At 42.1% G+C, this 26,340-nt stretch overlaps 1 protein-coding gene and 1 non-coding gene across 3 annotated transcripts in view; one reads left to right on the top strand and one right to left on the bottom strand.

The window, feature by feature from the left end:
• Window positions 1-370: 370 nt before the first annotated feature.
• Window positions 371-26,340, bottom strand: part of TTC39C (tetratricopeptide repeat domain 39C) — a 120,811-nt gene continuing 94,841 nt past the window's right edge. For both annotated transcript variants that reach the window (XM_010383223.2, XM_030925857.1), the window contains 8 exons: window positions 19,222-19,315; window positions 15,707-15,814; window positions 10,032-10,141; window positions 8,442-8,565; window positions 4,413-4,510; window positions 2,989-3,093; window positions 1,488-1,526; window positions 371-923 (listed from right to left, as the gene is read on the bottom strand). In XM_010383223.2, the coding sequence (XP_010381525.1) occupies window positions 834-923; window positions 1,488-1,526; window positions 2,989-3,093; window positions 4,413-4,510; window positions 8,442-8,565; window positions 10,032-10,141; window positions 15,707-15,814; window positions 19,222-19,315 (768 nt within the window). In that variant the 3' untranslated portion in view covers window positions 371-833. The remainder of the gene's footprint in view (window positions 924-1,487; window positions 1,527-2,988; window positions 3,094-4,412; window positions 4,511-8,441; window positions 8,566-10,031; window positions 10,142-15,706; window positions 15,815-19,221; window positions 19,316-26,340) is intronic.
• Window positions 9,702-9,817, top strand: LOC115895602. Its single transcript, XR_004055782.1, has one exon. It is a non-coding gene; the product is annotated as a U5 spliceosomal RNA (small nuclear RNA).

Genomic DNA, 26,340 nt, shown 5'->3' with positions numbered 1-26,340 from the left:
ACACTTTTAGTTGTAAAATTATCTTCTATTAATATTTGCTCTTACTTGGTTGGCTTTCAAAGGAAAAAGAGTGTCCATCGCTTTGAAACATTCTGTAGACAATCTGGAGATGAGTATTTCTGGTAACATAACTTCAGCTGAAGATTTTGTTCTTTTAATAAACAAAACACGGCATTCTGGCCTATTAACATTAATTATTTTTACAATAAAAGATCAGTCAGTTGGTGGTTAGATCTGCTTTCTATTCATTGCTCTGCTGATAACAGGAATAATTAGTTGGGATAAGTCAATTCACCTTTTTGTGCCTGAGTTTCACTGTCTGCAAAGTGGGGTTAAGAATATCTGTGCTATGTTATTCACTGGAGTATTCTGAGGATAAAGTAAAACACTAGAAAGCATTTTTATTTTTTCAAAACACAAATATAAATGCTATGTAATAATATTGTTAATAATTTTACAGGTACCTCGTAATGTTACCCATTCAGATATGTGCTTAAGGTAGGTGTTCCGACAGGATCTGGGGTTGGATGTTTTGTTTGATTTTATTTTAAAAATAATAAATCACAAAACTAAAACGTTTGAGCAAGGTCACTTAACCCTCTCCCCATGTGGTTAGTTGTTATTACCATCATCATCCTCCTCATCATTATTACTTTTTAGCTACATGTTTAAAAGAGGAGATCTTTAATATGTCAAGCTTAACTGGGAAAATGTGTCCCTGGCACAGGTGGTTTTCAGAAGAAAAGCCGATCTTCACAAGAGCTTTGTCCTCTGCTTTTATTTTAAAGTGCGGACCCTGGGTGGGGAGGGACAGAACGGGTGTTCCGGGTCTGTCACTGAGGAACCAATTCCCTCAGAGAGGCCAGAGCAGCATGGATGCGGACATGCAATCTGTTTTCAAAGTCGTAGCCAGAAAAATCCTCCTGTAAGATCAAAGAAAGATATGTATGCACTCTGTTAGCTAAGCTTGCACAGGGTACTGTGGTATAAAGCACACTCAATTTTGTACTTCCCAAAGTAAAATCTCTACACTCCCAGTAAAGGCTTCCCATGCACTTGATTTTCATATTACTCAAACCTCAAACTTCGTATTCATTTTTAAAAACATCAATTGAATGTCAATAATGTTCTCTTTGGACAATTTTCCTCGTGTTATTCTTGAAAAGGTAGTCTCACGTTGTGCTCAATATAAGTTACTATTAGAAATTCTTAATTCAGGGACATAGTTATAAAATCAAAAGTTATCTTCCCACCCGAAGACTAAGAGTGTTTCTAAAGCACGATGAACTATTTCATCTGAGTTCCTTATGATCTTGTAATGTCCCTTAAAACTCAAGAGCTCACTGATTCAACTGGTTATCATTTTTCCTTTCCAGAAATATTACCAACCAGAACATCACTGCACAAACTTTCTTGAATTCAGACTCAGGTATACACTGTATGGGATAAGAAGGGCCACTGGAGAAAGGTAGATTCAGGATATTTACCTTTGCTTGAAGAAGTAGAGTTCTGCCTCTTCCTACAGTCTATAAGAAAAATACATTATCCCTTAAAATCTGTGTTTATATATACGCAGGCAGAAAATGGTATAATAGGAGGCTATGTTAATTAAAACAATTCACCACAGACACAGCAATGAGTCAACTGTTCATTCAAGTATAATGACTCCAATATTCTTTTTTTTTTTTTTTTTTTTTGAGATGGAGTTTCATTCTGTCATCCAGGCTGGAGGGCAGTGGCATGATCTCGGCTCACTGCAACCTCTACCTCCCATGTTCAAGCAATTCTCCTGCCTCAGCCTCCTGAGTAGCTGGGATTACAGGCACCTGCCACTATGCCCAGCTAATTTTTGTATTTTTAGTAGAGACAGGGTTTAGCTCTGTTGGCCAGTTGGTCTCAAACCTCAAGCGATCCACCCACCTTGGCCTCCCCAAGTGCTGGGATTACAGGTGTGAGCCATTGTGCCCAACCCCAATATTTTTAAATATAAAATTGTCTATTTGTTTACATGGGGACATTCCTTGATATATAATTACTTAATTTTTCATAGTCTATAAAAGGCAACCTCTAAGATATAATATCTTAGGTTAAAATCTTACTAAACAACCTTAAAATTAATGATTATCAAAAGGTTTTAACTGAATCAGTAAGTTATATAGCTATAAACTTTATTTATTTATTTATTTTTTGAGACAGGGTCTTGCTATTTTGCTCAGGCTAGAGTGCAGTGGCACAATCATGGCTTACTGCAACCTCAAACTTCAGAGATCCTCTCACTTCAGCCCCCAGGTTAACTGGGACTAAAGGCACATGTTACCACGCCTATGTTTTTTGCTTTTTTTTGCAGACACGAGATTTCACTTTGTTGCCCAGGTTGGTTTTGAACTTCTGGGCTCAAGTGATACTCCCGCCTCAGCCTCCCAAACTGCTGGGATTACAGGCATGAGCCACTGAGCCTGGCTATATTTTATCTTTTAAAAACTGTATTTTTACTGTACCTTTTCTATATGTAGATACACAAATACTTACCACTGTGTTACGGTTGCCTACAGTATTCAATACAGTAACATGCTATATACGAGTATAGCCCAGAAGCAACAGGCTACAGACACAGCCTGGCTGTGTAGGTGATACCACCTAGGTTTGTGTACGTACTCTGAAGGAATCGCCTAACAACACATTTCTCAGAATGTCATTAAGAGATGTATGACTGTCATTTGAATTCTAGGCAAGAAATTACCTTATTAAAGATAGTAAGGTAGCATTACTAACTTCTGGGACTCATTCTAAGTAAAATCCAGGAAAACAAAATGAAGAACATGTGTTCAATCAGTTTGTTTTAAATGAAGGGTGCTTTGTGCTTGCTCATTTCTACATTTTTGTTGATGAACATTTTATATATATGTGTGTGTGTGTACATATATGTGTGTATATGTGTGTGTGTGTATGTGTGTCTGTGTATATATCTACACACACACAAGACCTTACCTCTGGTTTGTCTAATAGAAGACAGCCAAGTTCATAACAGGCATACGGCTGAACATATAAGTTATTCTGACGACACAATTCATCTTTAACAGCTCGCTGGAAGTACTGAAAGGAATGCAAATGTTATTGGATGAATTCATTTTCCTACTTAGCACAGGGCTTATTACAATCTTCAAGAGGGGGCGGGAAGGGGGACTCATACTCTGTTTTCTAGATCAGATTTTTTCTTCTTTCCTCATCTTCATTCTTTCCTATCTACATCTTAGAAGTCTTTTACATGCTGCCTGATGTGCATTCCTCAGAATATATTGGACTGTCTCATTTGTGCTACTATTTTTCCAGGGGACATATTAGGCTCTATTGATTTTATCACTGAGAATACCTTTATCTGCATCTAAGAGTCTAAACATCTCATTTTAAATGTTTAAAACAGAAAACACACAAGGCAACTATGATCTCTTGACATGTGTCTTGACTGTATCTTGCTAGCACATAAGGATTTGATCTAAAATAAGCTATTTCGGGCTGTAATAACTATCATAAGCCCATACTGAAAGATTAAACTTACAAGGGCATGATCTTCTAGGATTTAAAAGCCAAAAGTCTCCTATTACTGTGCATTAATTCTTTTTTTTAATCTTTTTCACTCTGTCGCCCAGGCTGGAGTGCAGTGGTGCAATCTTGGCTCACTGCAACCTCTGCCTCCTGGGTTCAAGCAATTCTCGTGCTTCAGCCTCCCAAGGAGCTGGGATAACAGGTGCACGCCACCACACCTGGCTAATTTTTGTATTTTTAGTAGAGACGGGGTTTCACCATGTTGGCCAGGCTGGTCTCAAACTCCTGACCTCAAGTGATCCGCCCACCTTGGCCTCCCAAAGTGCTGGGATTACAGGTGTGAGCCACTGTGCCCAGCCACTGTACATTGATTCTTTCAAAGAGTAGTCAAACTAACACTGATATATACCTCTTCAAAACAACCAATCAAACAAAAAAACAACTCTCTCGCCCCCCAGGGCTGCATCAATAATCTGCAGTTATAAAGAGAGAAAACTGAACGCACACTGACATGTCTAATCATTTTCATTCTTGTCTAACTATGAGGCTTCACTCCACTCCTTCAAAACTGTCTGCCTCCTCATGTCCTCCTCTCTCCAGTGGAGACTGTCATCTTTGATAAATACTAGTGCCAGAAAAGGAGGCCGTATATAAAGAAGCATTCTAATAATCTGAAGTTAATTAAAAACTAGTATTAACCATCATCAACTTCTAGCATCTGAGAAGATGGCATTAATCACATCAATTGGAAAAAGTTTATAGTGGGATGTTCGGTTTTGTTTAGCGCTTTTTCATTTTTCTTATTCACAAGCACATACGTAGGTGTTCGTGACTTATTTTCTTTAGCCCTGACAACATTAACAGTTTACCTGAACAGCATCTTCTGAGTTTCCTAGACATTTGTGTATGGCACCAAGAAGCAAATACTTCAGTCCAACAACAGATGAATCATCCACTTCATGGCAAGCTTTAAAAGAAGGGGAGTGAACAGAGCAGTAAGGAAATGCATTCACTTAATTCCTTCAGTATCGTGAAGAGTGAGGTGAATGTTTCAGGTCACATTTCTGCCTCCTGAAACTCAGAAGGTGCCCATTCTTCATCCATTAGTGAGTAGCCTTTGTCAAAGAAAGGCAAAAATACCAAACTTCACAGAACCAAGAATACTCAAATTGCAGCACATTATTACCTCGTGAAAAACGCCAATCTGAAAAGGCAACATCCTGTATGATTCTATCAACTATGAACTATATGACATTCTGGAAAAGCTAAAACTATGGAGACAGTAAAAATATCAGTGGTTGCCGGGGGTGAGGGGAGATGGAGGGGTGAGTAGGTGGAGCAGAAAGAATTTTTAGGGCAATGAAAAGACTGTGTGATATCATCACAGTAGACATATTATTATACAATGGTCCAAACCCTACTGTTTGTTCACTGAGTGAACCCTACTGTGAACTATGGGCTTTGGGTGATTATGATGTGTCAGTGCTGGTTCACAGACTGTAACAAATGTACCACACTGATGTTGGTAGTTGGGAAGGACAGGGGCAGGGAGGAGCTTGTGGGAACTCTGGACTTTCTGCTCAATTTTGCTATGAACCTAAAACTGCTCTTAAAAAAAAAGAAGTTCTGTTAATTTCTTAAAAATGACTTCACATTAAATTGCCATGCCATAGGCACCTTTCCATGTTTGTACGAGTTACTGTACTAGTCAGTGGGAGAGGAGCAGCACTGATCCCTTCACTTCAACAGCAAGCTGTGGAGGACTGACACATAGGTTAGAGAATGTTATGGGAGCTTTCCAAGAAAAAGAGAAAGACGCAGAATGGAAACATGATGGAGCTGATGAGGAAGAAAGGAAGTAATACCATTATTTCCAAAGACTAATAAAGATACTGAGATTCAATAATATATATGTTACTATTTTATATATAAACATATATTTATATTTTCTATTATATATATGTATACAGAGAGAGAGAGAGAACTGAAGTTACAGAACAAGTAACTCAAAGGCGAGAGGAGGAGGTAAATGTGAGAATAGAAGATGATCTTGTAGAAGCAGGAGTTGCCCCAGAAAGCCAGGCTAGGAATACGCTCATACGAAAAAGAACTCAGGGACTCTTAAGGCAGCAACATTAAGGAAAGCTTAATTCAGTTCATTCACTTGTTCATTCATTCATTCATTACACTAATTCATTCATTCAATATTTATTGAGCACTTACTATTTGCCAGGCAATTCTAGGTGCTTAGAATACAATGACAAAACAAACCAAAAATTCCTTCTCAGAGAGAAGAGCAAGTGCAAAGGCACAGGAGCCAGGTGTGCCTGAGAGCAGGGAGGAGGACCGTGCTGAGCAAGGGGGAAGAGCAGGGAGGGACAATGGCCTCTGGAGTTTCAGACTGGGAGCACTGCCTGCCACTGCATAGACTTGGGTTTTTGTTCTGAATGAGAGGAGAGACCATAGAGGATTCTGGGAAGCAGAGTGACACAACATGATTAAGTTTTAATAGGATCACTCTGCCTCCTACGCCTAGAATACAAACATGTTTATATATATGTATTATACATATGAATGTATAATATATACATGTATACATACATTCATATGTAAGTATATACATATGAATGTAGCTGGGCATGGTGGCTGCACGTAATCCCCATACTTTGGAAGACCAAAGTGGGAGGATCACTTGAGCCCAGGAGTTGAAGACCAACCTGGGCAACATGGCAAGACCCCATCTCTACAATTTTTTTTTTTAATAGCTGGGTGTGGTGGCATGCCCCTGTAGTCCCAGCTACTCAGGAGGCTGAGGGTGGAGGATCGCCTGAGCCAGGGAGGCAGAGGTTGCAGTGAGCCATGATCACACTACTACACTCCAGCCTGGGCAACAGAGCATAACCCTGTCTCAAAAACACAAAACACAAACACCAACAAAAAACAATGCAGAGAAAGAATGCAGTGGAGAAGGGCAGGTGGGTGGGGAAAGGCTATGGATGAAACAAGGGTATAGGATTCTCACTAGCTCTGCTGGTGCACTTAGCTATGGATGGGGACTCTGATAAGCTAAACGCACAAAACCGGGAGGGCATGATGCAGAGTTTAATAAATGCTTATGATCCACATTGCCACTATTTTTTTTTTTCTGGAACATAACTTTCTCTACAAAGATCTTCATTGTACTGTATGTGGTTGATCAGTCTGTACCATTACCGCTTACCATTGAGGAATGATATAATCTAATTAATAGACCTCAGAACTGGGTTAAATTTAGCAAAGATACTAGAGAATTGTCTCATGCTCACTTCAGATACGGTCTGTCTTCCCTTCCAGGCACACATCTTTGTTGTTAGTTTTTTTCATTTTGATACCTGGAAAGGGGTTCAGAGAATATTTTGTCAAATCTCACTTAACTGGTAATTGTTCTTGTGAATGTTAATTACTGCCTACCTTATATTTGTATTTTATCTCTAAATATGTGATTCGGTACTTGCGTATTAAAAAATACTTAATATTCTTCATTGTTCCTTTGAGTGAGGTATTTAAAGATGTTCTATACTTGCTTCAATAGGAAGGGAGGGGTTTTGAATTATGCAACTCCTTTAAAAATAAATACAGTAGCCAGGTGCAGCATCACACGCCTGTAATCTCAGCTATTCAGGAGACTGAGGTGGAAGGACCACTTGAGCCCAGGAGTTTGAGGCTGCAGTGAGTTATGAACACACCACTGCACCCAACCTGGGTGACAGTATGAGACCTGTCTCTAAAAATTAAAAAAAAAAAAAATTAAAAAGAACGTAGGAGAATCTGACACATCCAAGAAAAATGTTTCCTTGCTAGTTCCTCCCTGGGAGGGTTACACATCTACTCGAATTACAGGGCCACTGTGCAAGGCTTCTTGAGTTTTCTTCCTTTGATCTCCAGAATAGCAACATTGGCAATTGGCAACGTTTGTTTTCACACTGGAGGAAGGACTTTTTTTTTCTTTTTTTCTTTTTCTTTTTTCTTTTTTTTTTAAAGAAATAGGCAAAAGGGATTTGCAGGAAGTCTGCTGATAAAAATATATGGCTTGATGGATCATGCTCTATTTGGTCAAAAACAAGAATAACTGGAGAAAAATCTGAAAAATTTTCTACAGTGGCTTACAAACTATTTCTGGAATATTATGTCTAAACGGTCAATACTAAGTTTCTTGGGAAAACGCACCACATATATGAATAAGAACATATTTCTTTTTTTTTTTCCTTTTTTCTTTTGCAGGCAAGATCTCACTCTTGTCATTCAGGCTGGAGTGGTGGAACATGAACAAAGCTCACTGCAGCCTCGATATCCTGGGCTCAAGTGATCTTCCCACCTCAGTCTCCCAAGTAGCTGGCACTACAGATGCACACCACCACACCCAGATAATTTTTGGTATTTTCAGTAGCAACAGGGTTTCACCATGTTGCCCAGGCTGGTCTCAAACTCTTGGCTCAAGCCATCTGCCTGCCTTGGCCTTCCAAAGTGCTGGGATAACAAGTGTGAGCCACCCCACCAGGCCACACTTTCGTATATTTTGATTTATGTGAATCACACCTAAAGGAAACAAAGTACTTTCATGGGGGAAAATAAAATGTATGCTCCCAGCAACTCCCACAGCTACAGAATTAATAACATTTATAACAAAAGCATCCCATGTTTAAGGCAAGCATATCTGTCCACAGCAGGGCCGCCTCCTTCTCCCATCACCTAAGTGACAGGATTTTCTTCACCACGACACCCTCTAAGAAGGAGAGATGTGTCCTCTCCCTGAATCTGATGAGATAAACGCGAGATAACTGGGAAACTGAAGAATGCAGCACTGGCAGAAGAAGCCAATGTGTCTAGTAGACAGTTTTGGGTTTTTAAACATTTTTTACCTTGACTCATCCTCTGCAGGTTGGGGAAGGAACAGTTTGGAAGAGCTTTCCACAAGTACAACACTTCAATGGACGCCAACACACAGAGTGCTTTGGTTGGGGTTTGCTTCCGAAATCGCTCTGCCTGTAAGGAGTTAGAATAAACAGGCTACATTTTTCAAAAACAAATTCAAATAAAAAATATACCTCGGACACTTTAAAAGCACACAGTTCATCATCAGTGTGAATGACTCTCTCCTTCAAAGCTAAGACTAACAATTCCTCTCTCTATAAAAAATGTTGCTTTCAATTTTTGACATACAGGAAGTTATGCCTTTCATTCATTAGTCAACTGAAGCGACTCTCAAGATGCAGGGTAGGCCGGGCATGGTGGCTCACGCCTGTAACCCCAGCACTTTGGGAGGTCAAGGCAGGCAGATCACCTGAGGTCAGGAGTTTCAGATCAGCCTGACCAACATGGAGAAACTCCGTCTCTACTGAAAATACAAAATTAGCTGAGTGTAGTGGTGTGCACCTGTAATCCCAGCTACTCAGGAGGCTGAGGCAGGAGAAGTGCTTGAACCCGGGAGGCGGAGGTTGCGGTGAGCCGAGATTGCGCCATTGCACTCCAGCCTGGGCAACAAGAGCAAAACTCCGTCTCAAAAAAACAGATGCAGGGTATATTCTGAAAACCTGGGGATGAAGCTAGATTTACGTGCATTTAGATCGATGGGATTTATAAAGCTTGGTGACAGCTAATAATTCAATGGGCTTACACACACCTAAGGAACTAAGACTAGATAGATGCCTTTTAGTCACAGTTCTCTTGTTTTTGAATTTTCTACTGAGTGCCAGTGCCCTCAGCTGTACATTATAATCTAATTTATACTCAAAAGCTTCATTAAATGTTCATTCAATAAAAACATATACAACTAAAATAACTGATAATTCAGGATATAAGACACTATGTAACTCAAGGTAATACAGCAAAATTGTATTCACAAAAGTATAGAATACATTAGGAATGCTGTCTCTACAGTCTTGGGCCTTTCTGCTGGCAACTGAGACACTGTGACACACACCTTTGCTTTTTATTACATCAAAATGTGATGTGTTCTCTATTCTCAACCCCAGACAGCCTGCATTTCTCACTAGGCCCTGCCAATTTGTATTCTTCCAAAACCAACTAATTCTTTAGACAGATCCTTTCTCTTAGTGCGTTCATTAGCTCTGCAGAATGTATAATGTCTCCACTCATTAAAATAAAATTTAAAAAAAACTATACTCCAGTTACTCTTCAGATCATATCTATCTTTCACCTTTTGCTAAAAATTTCCATGAAGGGGAACCATTCTGAGTCTTAACCCAATTTTTTGAGGCCCTGTATCTGCAGGGCTAATCGATTTTTTAAAAATCTGCTTTCATTATTTGCAGCAAGGCAAGAATCTTCTATTCAGAGAAGATGTACAATCATGGAGAGAATCCTCTCCATGGTGGTGAACTGCACTTGACATGATAAGTAAATAGGCAGCCTTGAATATAATTTCCCAAAGCTTGCCAAGGCAGTGTTGGTTACAAATGCCCATCATAACACACCAGGCTCCAACATACCTTTTTCACCGAGAACTGTTCAATCTGATTGTTTTTCCTTTTGAAGAGTTTCTGAACTTCTTTAAAGACAATCTGTGCCCCATCCACATCACCAGTGGCACCCTGACAAACTGTAAGAGATCATAATGATATTTCTTAAATGTAAGTCAGGGAAAATGCCATAAGGGATATCTAAAGTGATGATACTTGAAAAAAAAAAGAAAGAAAGAAAGAAAGAAACTGGAGCAAATACGTTTAAAGACTATTCCACAACAGGCTGGACGTGGTGGCTCATGCCAGTAATCCCATCACTTTGGGAGGCCAAGGTGGGTGGATCACCTGAGGTCAGGAATTCAAGACCAACCTGGCCAACATGGCGAAACCCCATCTCTGCTAAAAACACAAAAATTAGCCAGGCATGGTGGCACATGCCTGTAATCCCAGCTACTTGGGAGTCTAAGGCAGGAGAATCGCTTGAACATAGGAGGCGGGAGGTTGCAATGAGCCAAGATGGCACCACTGCACTGCAGCCTGGGCGACAGAATGAGACTCTGTCTCAGAAAAACAAACAAAAAGACTATTCCACAAAGGACTGCACCATCCTGCTGATCACTTCAACTATTTTCTAGGTGCCTGTGTTCCCAGAGCTTTTGGGGGGCATGGGGAAAGCCATGGTCCTTGTCCTTTTGTTGGGGAGACAGTTTTCCACATAACAAAATCCTTAGCTACTGTCACAGTGTGCAGCCTAGTTAGGGCTCACATACTCAGACAGTGGAATAAATAGGAACCCAGGAAAGAACAATGAAGAGCCCAGAGGATCAGGAAAGCTTCGTGGTGGAAGAAGGATTTCTCTGTCCTAGGAAGTCATCTATCTGCCCTGTCCATGTTCCTTGGCTGCCTACTACCTACAAGCCGCCAGCAAGAATGTGAAGAAGAAACACGCGTGCTTGAACCCTAAAGAAACTGACATTTCGATTGAAGAGATCACACACGCACATAGGGTCCCACAGGCTGAAATGCATGTAGTGATAGCGGTAGTCAGGGTAGGAGAACCAAAGTGGTTTCTGGAAGGCTCAGAAAGAGAAGGGATCATTTCTCTCTGGAGTGACCAGATGCTGTAAGGAGCTAGGAGAAGTCAAGTGGAGTCTTGAGGAATGAGTGAGATTTTGATCATGTGCACACTTTCTTCTCACCTCAGGCCCCAAAGATGTAATGATCTTCCCTTTGCTGTGTCTTCTTGGTCCCTTATGCAAACTTTGCACTGGCTGCAGCCCCACGACCTGATTGAAACTCTACCACAACTCTGTCCTTTCCTCTCAACTCTGACGATGCGGAATCCATCTCTATTCATTTTTGTTAGATCACATGTGGTTTTTCACTCCCCAGTTGGAATGTATTAAAGTTGATTTGCTAGTTGCCCCTTCCTTTTTTTTTTTTTTTTTTTCCTGTGGAGACGGAGTCTCACTCTGTTGCCCAGGCTGGAGTGCAGTGGCGTGATCTCCACTCACTGCAAGCTCCGCCTCCCGGGTTCACGCCATTCTCCTGCCTCAGCCTCCCAAATAGCTGGGACTACAGGCACCGCCACCAGGCCCAGCTAATTTTTGTATTTTTAGTAGAGACGGGGGTTTCACCATATTGGTCTCTTAACCTCGTGATACGCCTGCCTTGGTCTCTCAAAGTGCTGGGATTACAGGCGTGAGCCACTGTGCCTGGCCAGATACCCCTTCTTTACTTGAGCACCCCTAAAAGTAGGTTGGTCCTGTACTCGCATTTGGGCATGGTCAAGCTGTCACTTATCCCAGGCATGCACGTACCAGGATAGGCTACCATCGGCAGAGCCCAAGGGTTCAAGAACCGAGGCTCGGAGAGAACTGAGGACACGAAGACAATGGGAAAGACAGCAGGTTCCTACTGGGATTAAAAGTGATGAGGCTGAATATTCAAAGGAAGGGACAACTCCTTTCCCAGTCACTGGGGCATCCCTGATCCAGATGGAGGAGTGTGCACCAATCCAAAATGACCTTACCAATTGCAGCTGTAACATTTCCAAACCAGAATGAAGCTCAGTGGCTGTACTGTGCAACCAACCCCATTATTTTTAGATCAGAGGATGCAAAGGTCTGGAAAAGCTGAGCAATGCCTACGGTCACACAGTAAATCAATGAAAAATTATATATTTCTGCTGTCCCTAGCTTGAGGTCTTCCTCAGATCATTGAGAACATTCTTATAGAGTCACATAATTAACGCCAGTCATAAACAGCAACAGTATCTGAACCTCCCCAAAGGTCTATAACATCCATACCTCAGACCCTGAAGAACAAACACCACCTATTTCTCTTGCAGTAAAATTATAGATAGTTGTTTTTTTTTTAGACGGAGTTTTGCTCTTGTTGCCCAGGCCGGAGTGCAATGCCACAATCTTGGCTCACTGCAACTTCTGCCTCCTGGGTTCAGGCAATTCTTCGGCCTCAGCCTTCCGAGTAGCTAGGATCACAGGCGTGCACCACCACACCCGGCTAATTTTTTATTTTTAGTAGCGACAGAGTTTCTCCATGTTGGTTGTTGGCCGGGCTGGTCTCAATCTCCCGACCTCAGGTGATCCACCCGCCTCGGCCTCCCAAAGTGCTGGGATTACAGGGATGAGCCACCACCCCCAGCCAGATAGTTGCTTTAAAGGATGCAGACGTTTAAAAGCATGGGAGTCTCTGGTTTATCCTAAAATATGAGGCCTAAACAGAGCTTAGGATGACTCACTCTTCCAATAAGACTAAGTATACACAATCCTATATGTGATATTCTAATATTTATTAGTAACTTATAATTTTAATATAATGTCAAACTTACAGAAAAGTTGCAGGAATAGTAGAGGTATATGATCACGCAAATCTACTTCTAGGTATCTACCCAAAGGTACTGAAAGTAAGGACTGGAACAGATACCTGTATATCAATGTTCCAGGTAAGCACTCCACACAATAGCTAAACGATGGAAACAACCCAAATGTCCGTCCATGAATGAATGTATGAACAATGTGCCATATACATACAATGGAATATTATTCAGCCTGAAGAAAGGAAGGAGATCCTGATACATGTTATAACATGGATGAACCCTGAAGACATTATGCTAAATGAAATAAGCCAGACACAAAAGGACAAATATATTTCACTTATGCACGAGGTAGGTAGAATACTTAAATTCATAGAGACGGGAAGTAGAAGCATGGTAACCAGGGTCTTGGGGGAAAAGTGAATGGGGAGCTCCTGTTTAATCGGTAGAGCTTGGGATGAAGAAGTTCGGAGATGGATGCTGGTGATGTTTGCAAAACAATCTGAGCATTATCTGGAGTTACTGACACATACACCTAAAAACGTTCAAATGGTAAATGATGCTACATATTTTATCACAATTTTTAAAAGTACAAAACTATTGACACAGTCGCACAAAACATTAACATGCTGGAGAGCTAAGCCCTGGTGGCAGTGTTTGGAGCCCCTGAGTGCCCATCCCCTCTAGCTCACCACCAGCCCAAATGGCAGCTCCTGCATGACGGTGTAACGGTGCTCCTTCCCTGCCTCACGTACTCTTTTTTTTTTTTTTTTTTTTTGGAGACAGAGTCTCACTCTTTTGCCAGGCTGGAGTGCAGGGGAGTGATCTCAGCTCACGGCAACCTCTGCCTCCCAGGTTCAAGCGATTTGCCTGCCTCAGCCTCCCAAGCAGCTGGGACTATAGGTGCGTGCCACCACGCCTGGCTTATTTTTGTATCTTTAGTAGAGACAGGGTTTCACCGTGTTGGCCAGGATAGTCTTGATCTCTTGACCTCGTGATCTGCCCGCCTTGGCCTTGACTCATGTACTCTTTCTAGTGGAGCGATTCACCCACATCTTATCCTCTCTACAAAATCCCAGTGCAGAAACAGAGATCAGAATCCTTCATGCTTATCCTCTCCTATGACTGGTATGGTTCTGGGATTTCCAAATATTGGGGGGGAATGAATGTTCCTCTATACAGCCACACTGTACATTTATGTATCTGAAACTCAACAGAGATGGAAACAATAAATAGCTGTCCACCATCAACTGTGCAGCCTAATTACACCTAATGGCCGCTGAGTGGTGTGCAGGCCTCTGTTTTCTGGTCTATTCAATCTAGGTTCATCAACTCTTCAACATATTAAACACAGTCACTCAACAAATACCTGCTACTTTCATCTGAGATGTCTTCAAATTCTATACAACAACCCTCTAAGTGTGAGGCACAGCATATTATCCAGGATATGAAAAATAAGCTTATTTAAACATCAGGGACAGAGCCATGAGATCACACCTGTCAACAGGGACTGCAATGCGGAACATGGACACAAGCGGGCTTTGCACTGATGCTAATGGACCGATGCAATTTTATAGGGAATTTAAGATATCCAGAATATATTTATTGGTCAATGTTAATCAATTCTATCTTATTTTAAATATATTAGTGAAGAGGGCAGAATGGAAGTGGAAGATGGCTCATTAAATCTGAACATTAAGAATAAGAAGGTATTGAAAATAATGATTGGTCTTGAATTTTAAGTAAAAGAACCACTGATGTGGCTGCATGAGGAGAGTTCATTACATAAACCAGAAATGGCTTACATGAAGTTGCTTAAAGGCAGAAAATATACAACCTCTCAGCTTTCTCCAATTCCACACCTCTACAATTCTTAATCACACGGCCCTTTAGGTATTGAAGGATGCAGACAACTACTTTGGCCACCAGGTGGCAGCACATCTCTATCTCCTCATACAAGGGCAAAAAACCCTTACTCAAAACAGAATACAGGTGTTAATAACGATATGCAATGTAAATACTTTGCATCTGAAATATCACACTGTAAATACAATAGGGTTAGGAGGCAAAACAAGGTTGGAGCAGATGACTCAGACCTATGCAACTTTGTAACCAGGGCACTAACCAAACAAAAATATTAACACAGGTCAGGCTCTGTGGCTCATGCCTGTAATCCCAGTGCTTTGGGAGGCCGAGGCAGGAGGATTGCTTCAGGCCAGGAGTTAGAGATTGGCCTGGGCAACATAGCAAGACCTTGTTGCTACAAATTTTTTTTTAATTGGCCGGGCACGGTGAGGCACGCCTGTAGTCCCAGCTACTCTGGAGGCTGAGGCAGGAGGATCACTTGAGTCTGGGAGGTTGAGGCTACAGCGAGCTATGATCAGACCACTGCACTTCATTCAACCTGGGAAGAAGAGCAAGACCCAGAATAATAATTTGAAAATTAACACAACGAAAAAAAAGCCTGTTGAATTCTTAAAAATTCTTCAGAATCCCAATAAAAAACATAGCATATTAAGTAAAGGGATAGAGACAGGTTGAGGCAATTTAGGGCAAAATGTACAATAACCGGGAAGACCTCACCATATGCATTTCCAAGACAGAAAACAGGACCAAACCAGGCCCAGAGGGGAAGTGTGTGGTGAAGGGGCACCCTGGGCACTACTGAGTTTCTGGGTGTTCACCTGGGTCAGTGAACACAGTATTCCAGCACTATTTACTTGGTTGCACAAAACATTAACACACTGGGGAAAGCTGTGGAAGGGCATAACTTTTGCTTCCTCCTGCCATCATTCCCCCATCTGCCCACGTGAGGCGAGCAAATTCACGACAGAGAGAGCACATTGAGGGACCATGGGCGACTCACCTGCAGTCAAGTAGGCGTAATAGCACTGGGACCACCTGGACTCGTTTTTTAGCCTCTCAAAGGAATCAAATGCATCCTTGAAATTGAGCTCTATCATGCTGCACCAACCTATGAAAGAAATATTTTTAGCACATGACCCTAAAGTACTGAGCTTTATGACCCATATTTAAGCCACGAGTCTCTGATACTGTGATCGTTCTCTGTGCATGTTCTATGAAATGTGTAAAAAACCTTAACCTGAAAACCTAAGACATTATTTTTCCCCTTAAATACTTTCAGTGTAAAGTTTGAATTAGACAAGGCACTTAGGTTTGAGTCAGACAAGCAATAAAACAGCACAGAAGAGAATGGCATAAAGATTTCTAGAAAGACACTCCAACTTATGTCCTAACAGTTGTGAGGTTAACCCAAGCACAGCAGTACTTCTCCAAGAGTACACACAGGTGCAATAAGAAACAGGGGAAGCAACACCATTCGATTATGTACTTAATGACTACTACTCATTCTTTTTTTTTTTTTTTTGAGACGGAGTCTTGCCCTGTCGCTCAGGTTGAAGTGCAATGGCGTGGTCTCGGCTCACTGCTCCCTGAGTTCAAGCAATTCTCCTGCCTCGGCCTCCCAAGTAGCTGGGATTACAAGCACCTATCACCATGCCCAGCTAATTTTTATATTTTTAGTAGAGGTGAGGTTTCACCATGTTGGCCAGGCTGGTCTTGAACTCCCGACCTCAAGTATCTGCCTGCCTTAGCCTCCCAAAGTGCTGGGATTACAGGTGTGAGCCACCGTGCTCAGCCTACTCATTCTCAAAACTTTGTAAGATCTAGAGAGCAAGCCAATGAGAAATGAGGCATTTCCCTACCTTCCCTCAGCACATTGGGAGTGAAAGGACCCCACCTTCCTGGATCAAAACAGTTAGGCAGGCTTTCTAGTAAGGAACTGCAGCAACTAAAATGTAAAGGATTTTATTCCCACTTTTCATCACAGTATCCCCCATCTCCTGAGCCCGTAATGTGTGCCAATGCTGTGGTAGGCACTTCACGTAATGCTCTCTAATCCTTATGACAACCTTGCAAAGGTAGCTAATAGTGTCCTTGTATTAGCAAGGACTAATCCTACGCCTGTAACCCCAGCACTTTGGGAGGCTGAGGTGGGAGGATCACTTGAGCCCAAGAGATCTAGACCAGCCTGGGCAACATGGTGAAATCCCATCTCTATAAAAAATTAGCCAGGCGTGGTGGCGCACGCCTGTAATTCCAGCTACTTGGGAGACTGGGATGGGAGAATCACCTGAGCCAGGGAGGTCTGGGCTGCAGTGAGCTGAGACTGTGCCATTGCACTCCAGCCTGGATGACAGAGTGAGACCCTGTCTTTAAAAAAAAAAAAAAAAACTAAGGTATCAAGAGGTATGTTACCTGCTGAAGCCATACAGCTAAGAAGGAAGAACTGTGGATCAAAATCCAACACACTTTCCTTTACATGATACTGCCTCCATAAAAAAAATTCTGTTATCAGGTGCATCACTAATTGTATAAACTGAGACTTGCCATTTAAACTGTGGGAGTAAGAGTGGGTGAGATATACACTTCAGAAAATTCACTGTCAAATTCTATGGGATGTGAGGTTGACATTGAGTAAAAATTTGGGCTTTTTTTTGAAACGGAGTCTCGCTCTGTCACCCAGGCTGGAGTGCAGTGGTGTGATCTCAGGTCATTGCAACCTCTGCCTCCTGGGTTCAAGCAATTCTCCTGCCTCAGCCTCCTGAGTAGCTGAGATTACAGGTACCCACCACCACACCTGGCTAATTTTTATACTTTTGGTAAAGACGGGGTTTTACCATGCTGACCTGGCTGGTCTCAAATTCCTGGCTTTAATCGATCTGCCCCCCTCAGCCTCCCAAAGAGCTGGGATTACAGGCGTGAGCTACCATGCCCCGTCTGGGCTGATTATTTTTATCCTAGCATAGATATCGGGGAAAGATTTGAATTAAATACAAAATAGAGATGGAAGGAAGCACTGACTCAGGAATAAGTCAGGAATAATTCAGGAATAAGTCAGAAATAACTCAGGAAAAAGTACTAACTCAAGCTTCTGAGCCTGAATCGGAAGCCCGAGTTACTACCACCTCCTGAGTTAACCTTCCTAAGGCCTGAGTGGGATGATTTCTAAGCTTCCTTCTGCTCTAACATCCTATCCTGTCATAGGCCTTGAAATGATGCACCAACAAAAGGCCGTCAAAGCCAGAGTTTTTCATTCAAGTTCTTTGAAACCCATTTCATTCTATATTATGGCTACTAAGCAGAGCTCCAGCAGAGCGTAGATGACACAAAAACACATTTTCCACTGGATTATACTTCATTTCCTCTTTTTAAACCACAACAGGCATTTAAAACGTAATATTGTTTATTGGGCAGTCCACAATCTTTTGGTTTTCAGTTTTCCTTAAAAGGATTCAGGAAGACAACTGTGTCCACAGCAGGCAAAGCAAGTGGCAGGCAGCACAGGGCCTGACCCCCCAAACTGACAGGTGTCAACTGCTTCCCCGAGCATTCTGTCTCCACTTCCCTGTCCCTCTGCAGAAAGCTTTTTAAGTCTCAATTTCCCTTTGGAGTCTCGTCACTATCTCATCATCTCTCCTTTCTTTTTGTCTCTGTCATTCCTTTCTTATGTGCTACATTGTGTACATCGTGTGACCTTGTTGTATTAGCTAAGTGAAACCCTGAAAAGTCTGAGTCCCTTATTTAAAATTTTTTTTTGTTTCAATTTCGAAGTTGTGTTTACTCTTCCCAGCACAATGGAGAAACTGTTACACAGAAACATTTTGCAATTACTAATGTAATAGGATCAGAGTTTCAGTGCGGTCAGCAAAGACCCATAGCAACAATTTTGGAGGAGAAGGGGGGAAATCTTAGGCAGATAAAGCCTTCCAGGTTTGTTTGTGACTGTCTCTCCAGTAAGGGAGAAGCAGAAGGTGGCAGCTAACATGTATGGAGGGCCTTCCGTGCCAGGTCCCCTACATGAGGCTTCACGCATCATGTCATCTAAACCTGACAGATGCTACAAGGGGAGGCACCTTAACTCCAATGGCAACTACGTGTCTAGGAAGGTTTGGGCAACCTGTCCAAGGTCTCAGAGCTAGTTGGTGAAAAATATTGGGGCCTGAGTCCAACTATCTCCAGTCTCCTGTTTTTCTTCTCAAGTGAACATCGGTGGGAAGGAGTAACAGAGAGATTTGAATTCTAATGCACAGACCAATAAGGTATTTCTGGTCATTTTATCAATTCATTTAACATCACCTATTATCCTAAAATCAAAATGCTGTAAAGAAAAAGTGTTACAAAGAAGTAATAAGAATCAGAGAGAGAAGTATCATTGCATGTGCTATGGGAATAATTGAAGTCTTTCTTACTACAGAAGGCATCAAGCATTTTGCAGACACACACCAAATGGCATGAAAGCTAAAACACTGCATTAATACTACTTCCTAACAAGAGGCTGGACAGACATTTCATATTTACCAATTTCATACAGACAGACATGCTGAATTTCTCTCTGATCTACTGCAAGTTCCAAAGCAGTGTGGAAAGACGTCAAGGCACTGTTGATTTGACACTAAGGAGGAAAGGAAAACAGAATTATCAGCTAAGACCTGTCGATAAGATTACAATCATAATTCAAAAGCATCTTTTTGCTTCATAGTTATTTTAAACAGGTTAAGCAGTATAGAAGATAGTGGTTTAAAGATTGCTAGGAAAATACTCCGATTTGCCCCCACACAGCTGTGAAATCAACCTAAGCAGAGAGAACCTCTCCTTTCTCAGGTGGTAAGGGCTCAGCTCGCACGGACTTCTCCTTCTGCATTCTCTCATACTTGCAGGATGTATTGGATTTTATTTGTTTGCTAATCCAGCTCCTTGTTACCACATAGTTGTGGAAAGGGAAGGGACTCTATTTCATCCCCCTGTGTGCACCCAGACCTGGCCCAGAAGTCTCTCAATCACTACTGAGTGAATGCACGAAGCCACTCTCATTAGCCCAGTCCTCAATGAGTCCTTCACCACACAGTTGGCAGTTTGCTTCTTTACCCTAGAATGCTATTCTCCAACTGCTTCTGCCATCAAATCTCCTCTCCCAACACTTCAGAAATTATCTGAGGATCCAGATTACATTTCCAACATCTGCATTCACATAACACTGCCTGGGACCCAGCAAACTCTCAAATGTTGGCTCTACTTACTCCCAGTTAAATACATTTCGTATTTTACTCCACTAAAGATCTCATTCAGGGTCTGCCAACACGATGCCACAAGTACCCGAGAGGAGCAGCTCAAAAGCATCACCAGGATTCAAAGGGTTAGTTTCATCTCAGATAGGCATTGAGAAATGCTAAATGTCATGTATCATTAATAAATGAATCTTAAACACCCAGACGACCCGATAGCTTATTCTGAATGGTGTGTGCATTTTTTTCTTGCTCTGCTGGTGCCAGGGCTCCTCTCATCACTGCCCTACACTTGCAGGGAGGTGGACTTCCCTCCCCTTGGCTTCCAGGTGTGCCTCCTGCTGCTTCTCTATGCTTCCTCCCTCTCCAACACTCCCAACTGCCCCTTCTGTCCACAGCCAGCCAGGTGGGGCGGAAGGGTCCTGGAGGAGAAGCTGCAGGCTTCTCAGAGGACGGGGCCCCCACCCGCAGACCTGGGCTCCTTTCCTCGGCACGTCACTGCAGGAGGCCTCGGGGAAACAAGGGCACGGATGAGTCAGCAGGTGATCCTCAGGACAGCCTGTGACTCAGGAACACTGTAAGCCACATGACTCATTAACCAAGGCCCAGCTGGATCAATAACTGCTCATGCCCCAAAGCAACACTCTCCTCTGTTGTCAGGAAGGTTGAAACAGCAGCATTCAATCCATTATCACCATTTATGAATGCTGACCAGGTAGCCACAGAAGACACTACCACCGCATCCCTGATTCGTGTTCTCAGTAACTTAACGTCCACTTGGAGGAAACCTCACAGCAATGGGAATCGCTTGGAAGGCAGGCATTGACACTGACTGTTAGTTAGCACACAGCCCAAATACAAAACATCAAGGTTGAAAACAAGAAAAAGCAATCCTTTATGACGCAGGAATGTGTGCATGAGTGCGTGTGGAGGTATCTCGACGCTCATGTCACACCCCACGCTTACTTTTTCCCTTTTGGGATCAACAGTTCTTTTCCTGAATCAGATATGCACTCCATTTAGCATATTTATACAGAAACCACAGCATTACGTGTTCAGCTTTGCACACCTCTCTCACTTTGCTAAATTAATGACATAGTTCTCACATACAGAATGTTTCTGGATGGGGCATCACCACCCAGACGTCCCCTGCTGTCCCCCACAGTACATGACAGAGCAATAGCACGCCGTCCTTCAGGGAACAGAAAATTAACCACGAAACATTTACTGGGCAACCGCTATGTGCCAGGGACAGGCTCTGGAGATAAAAAGATGAGTCCAAACAAAGCTTTGAATCCTAGTAAAGGAAAAAGAAATCCAGGTAGTATTTCAATCAAATTATTTCTCTTAACCCTTTCAAACTCTCTGAGGTAGGCATGTATTAATTCCATTTGCGGATGAAGAAAGTAAAGTTCAAAGAAGTTAAGGAGCTTGGTCAAGGTCAACAAGGTAACAACTGACTAGTAATCAAAATTCTGCCTCAACCGCCTCTAAAGTGTGCTTTCTTCGGGGAGCGTGTACACAGACATGGTTGGGGAGCGTGTACGCAGACATGGTTGGAGAGCGTGTACGCAGACATGGTTGAGGAGCATATACGCAGACGTGGTTGGGGAGCGTGTACACAGACGTGGTTAACTCAAGGATCCTGATATGTGACAGACTATCCTGGATTAGCCAGGTTGGCCCTAAATACAATCACATGTATCCTTCAAAGTGACACACATAGGAGAGAAGGGGACACTGTCAACTGTGCAGGCAGAGCCTGGAGTGATGTTGCCACAAGTCAATGAAGGTCAGCAGCCACCAGAGGCTGGAAGAGGCAAGGAAGGGTTCTCCCTGCAGCCTCCAGAAGGCATGAAAGCACTGAGGCCAGGTTGGGGAACTCAATGGCACTATGCCGAGAGCAAGCAGAACTACAGAATTCATTCTAGTTCTATCCTGATCACTGAGTGAGGAATTATGACGAACAGCCATTAGCACAGTTGAAATAGATTTTCCCTTATTTCTCATATATATATATATAATTTAAAGACAGGGTCTAGCTCTGCCTCCCAGGCTGGAGTGCAGTGGTGCATTCATGGCTCACTGCTGCCTCAATCTCCCAGGCTCAAGCAATACTCCCATCTCAACCTCCTAAGTAGCTGGGACTATGGGCATGCGCAGCTGTGTCTGGCTAAATTTTTTTTTAAATTTATATTTTGTAGACCCGGGTCTCACTACATTACCCAGGCTGGTCCCAAACTTCTGGGCTCAGGTGATCCTCCCAACTTGGATTCCCAAAGTCCTGGGATTACAAGCATAAGCCACCATGCCCATTCTCACCAAAAAAATTTAAAAGAAAAAAATGATCTGTGAGGTTTTTTTTTTTTTTTTTTTTTTTAGACAGAGTCTCACTCTGTCGCCCAGGCTGCAGTCAGTGGCGTGATCTCGGCTCACTGCAACCTCTGCCTCCTAGGTTCAAGTGATTCTCCTGCCTCAGCCTCCCGAGTAGCTGGGACTACAGGCATGCGCCACTGTGCCCGGCTAATTTTTATATTTTTAGTAGAGATGGGGTTTCACCACATTGGCCAGGTTGTTCTCGAACACCTGTCCTTGTGACCCGCCCATCTCGGCCTCACAAAGTGCTGGGATTACAGATGTGAGCCCCCATGCCCAGCCCATGATGGATATCTTAATTTGTCATCATGAAAACTCTCACAGAGGCTGGACGTGGTAGCTCACGAGGTCAGGAGATCGACACCAGCCTGGCTAACATGGTGAAACCCCATCTCTACTAAAAATACAAAAAATGAGCCGGGCGTGGTGGCACGTGTCTGTAGTCCCAGCTACTCAGGAGGCTGAGGCAGGAGAATCACTTGAACCTGAGAGGTGGAGGTTGCAGTAAGCCAAGATCGCGCCACTGCACTTCAGCCTGGGTGACAGAGCGAGACTTCGTCTCTGGTCCATGGTGGACCAGAGAAAGAATTATCTTCAACTGGATACCTGATTCACAGTTCAATTTTAAAGAAATACAGATACTCTGACCTCAAAAGCATTTGCTTTAAAATGGGCTGGTATAAAAAAGTCACTAGGCCAGGACTGACTTAGTGCCATCTAGGCTTTTGTCTCATTAATTATGCCTGGACACACTGTGTCACAAAAACCACTCCAAGCCTCAGTTTCCTCACTAGTAAAATGACAAACAATATTGGCTAGCTGTATCTGCTTCCAGCAAAAGCCATGAAGAACACAAAGCACAAACCTTTGCCAAATTAAGTAGGGCATATTTATTGACAAATTCACATCAGCATAATCTGCAGCCATGGCACCGTTACTAAAGATGGAGCATATTTTTCCAGTTATTCGAGCCTGTCCTCTTACCAGTATATTCCTAGATATTTTCTAGTTCTTCTAGCAACTCTAAAAGGTATTCATTGCTCCATTTTATTCTCTAAGTGAGTGTTGCTGGTATGTGGGAAAACTCTGGATTTTGGCAAGTTGATTTTGTGTATGACACAATATCATCCTCTTAGGAGTTCTCTCTCATATATATATATATAATTTCCTTGGATTTTCCATGGAGGCATTAAAATAATTTGCAAGTGACAGTACTGTCTCTTCTTCCAGAACAAATTTGTTTGTTAATTGGCTAGAAGCACCAGTTAAAATATTGAATTATAATAGCACACTGCATTGCTGTCTTTAATGAGGCCACCATTAAATATGGTTTCACCATTAAATAGAGCTTGCTGCAAGTAGATGCCATTTTTTACTATTTAAGAAATTTCCTTCCCATTTATACCTTACTAACAGTTTTTTTTTTTAATTTGGATCGAGTAGTACATTTTATTAAATACCATTGATAGGACTGTACGATTTTATCAATTATATTTCCTTAATGCAGGGAATAACAGGAACACATTACCTGAGGCTGAACCAAGCTTGCCTTTTTGGAATAAGTCCTACCAGGTCATAGTATAGCATTTTAAAATTACAATGTTGGATTTAATTTGCTATTATTAAAATTTTTCTTTTTTTTTTTTAGAGTCTTACTCTGTTGTGCAGGCTTGAGTGCAGAGGCGTGATCTTGGCTCGGCTCACTGCAATCTCTGCCTCCTGGGTTCGAGTGATTCCCGTGCCTTAGCCTCCCGATTAGCTGGGATTACAGGTGTGCACCACCAGACTCTGCTAATTTTTTGGATTTTTACTAGAGACAGGGTTTCACCATGTTGGCCAGGCTGGTCTTGAACTCCCGACCTCAGGTGATCCACCTGCTTCAGCCTCCCAAAGTGCTGGGATTACGGGCATGAGCCACTGCATCTGGCTTATTTAGAATTTCGATATTGGGAATGCACTACCAAACGTTTTTCATTTAGTGCTTTACTCTTTGGTTATCAGGATAATGTTAGACTTGCAGAACCAGCTGCAGATATTTTCATATTTCCTGTGCTCTGAACTATATAAATAACTAGTTCACTTTTTAAAGCCATGCATTTCAACTGAATAATTAAATGTTTAAATCGCCATAATTTAAATGTTTTTCTTAATGGCCACACAGTGTAACAAAGAATATTAGACTTCAGACAATACTACCCAATTCTAGCACCAACTTTATAATCAACCCAAGTTTGAACCTTAGGAAATAATTTGCTTTGTTTATATTCTCAGGGGGTGTTGAAATTTTGTTTAATTTTTAAGTTTCTTTAATTATTATTATTACTATTAGAAACAGGGTCTTGCTCTGTCACCCAGGCTGGAGTGCCTTGAACTTTTGGGCTCAAGTAATCCTCCCACCTCAGCCTCCTAAGTAGCTGGGACTATGTGTGCACGCCACGAATCCGGCTGATCTTTAACTTTTTGTGGTATTTTTTTTTTTTTTTTTTTTTTGTAGAGACGGGGGTCTTGCTATGTTTCTCAGGCTGTTCTCAAACTCCTGGCCTCAGGCAGTCCTCCTGTGTTGGCCTCTCAAAGCACTGGGATTACAGGCATGAGCCACAGCACCCAGCTGGGATGTTGAAATAAATTTCATTTAAGTATAATACTCTTAGGAAAGGTACCTTGTCTTTAAAAATAAGTGTCACCTGTTAATAGTGGTGGGAAATAATCCACAATATTGTTTTCCAACATTCTGAACACACACAGTAAATGGCAATTAAGTTTTCTACCAATTGTTTCAGACTCACTAGGAGAAATTCCAGATTTTATCTAACAGGCATAATTAACATCTGTTTAAGATTCTATCATAAATACACAAGAATGTACTCTTGCCTAATATCCAAACAAACACATCATGTTCTGTGGCAAGAGAAGGGACAAAGAGAAATAAACCATGTACTATAAAGGGATGGAGCAACTACAGGTGACATTTTCCACACAATTAAAAAATTCAAGTGATTATTGATATTTCCATACTAATGTACTTTTAAAGCCCTACATAAAGATTTCAACATATAAACATGAAGATACAAAAAAGTCTGAATGATTCACAGAGTCAACACATGAAGCCTGGGGTCTACTAATGTTCCCTGTCGTTCTACTGAAAAATGCTCACCAGCAATACCTAACTGAGAGGACTTGCTGAACTCAGCTACCCAGCAAAACATTCCATGTCTAGAGTTGCGAAAAGAGTAGAAATGGAAACAAGGCCTCGTTCTTTTGGGGATTTGGCCCAGACTATATTGCCAAAGGGATGTCAAGTTCCAGCCCTCCCCGAATCTGTAACACAAGATTCTGCTTCCCAAGCGAGCAGTTTCCTCTTGTGCCATCTCCAAATCATATTTAATGTTAAATGAGAAAAAGCTCACATGCGCAAAGGTTTCAGTTCAGAGCCCTGTCTGCTGGCGTTAAGATAATGTTGGTGTCACGTCAATCTGTTGGGTTAAACGTCAGACAAGAGGTGACTGTTGCAGGGACAAATCACAGAACGCAATAGGTCCCTTCTTCCCTAATTCTATAGCTTTGATGTGCATTTGCCTTTGAGAATGTTCAAATCTGTTAGATAAGTAAGTTTGCAGTTTGTAAAACATAAGCACATTCTATTTTAAGACGTTTTAAGCAACCAGTAAGTAAAAAGCCTGTTAGAGCCTAAGCAACACGGTGAAACCCCATCTCTACAAAAACACAAAAAATTAGGTGGGTTTGGTGGCACATGCCTGTAGCCCCACCTTCTTGGGAGGCTGTGGTGGAAGGATCGCTTGAGCCCAGGAGGTCGAATCTGCAATGAGCCGTGATTGCACCACTGCACTCCCGCCTGGGTGGCAGAGGGAGACCCTGTCTCAAAAACAAAAGTTTGTTAGTGTATTAGTCTATTTAGAAATACCTGAGACTGGATAATTTATCAAAAAAGAGAAGTTTAATGGACTCACAGGTCCACATGGCTGGGGAGGCCTTGCATCATGGCAGAAGGTGAAGGAGGAGCAAAGGCACGTCTTACATG

This window comes from Rhinopithecus roxellana, chromosome 21 (genome assembly GCF_007565055.1).
Source record: "Rhinopithecus roxellana isolate Shanxi Qingling chromosome 21, ASM756505v1, whole genome shotgun sequence".
Lineage (NCBI taxonomy): Eukaryota > Metazoa > Chordata > Mammalia > Primates > Cercopithecidae > Rhinopithecus > Rhinopithecus roxellana.
The sequence above is the reverse complement of the archived record's forward strand: the minus strand, read 5'-3'. Positions and strand labels throughout refer to the sequence as shown.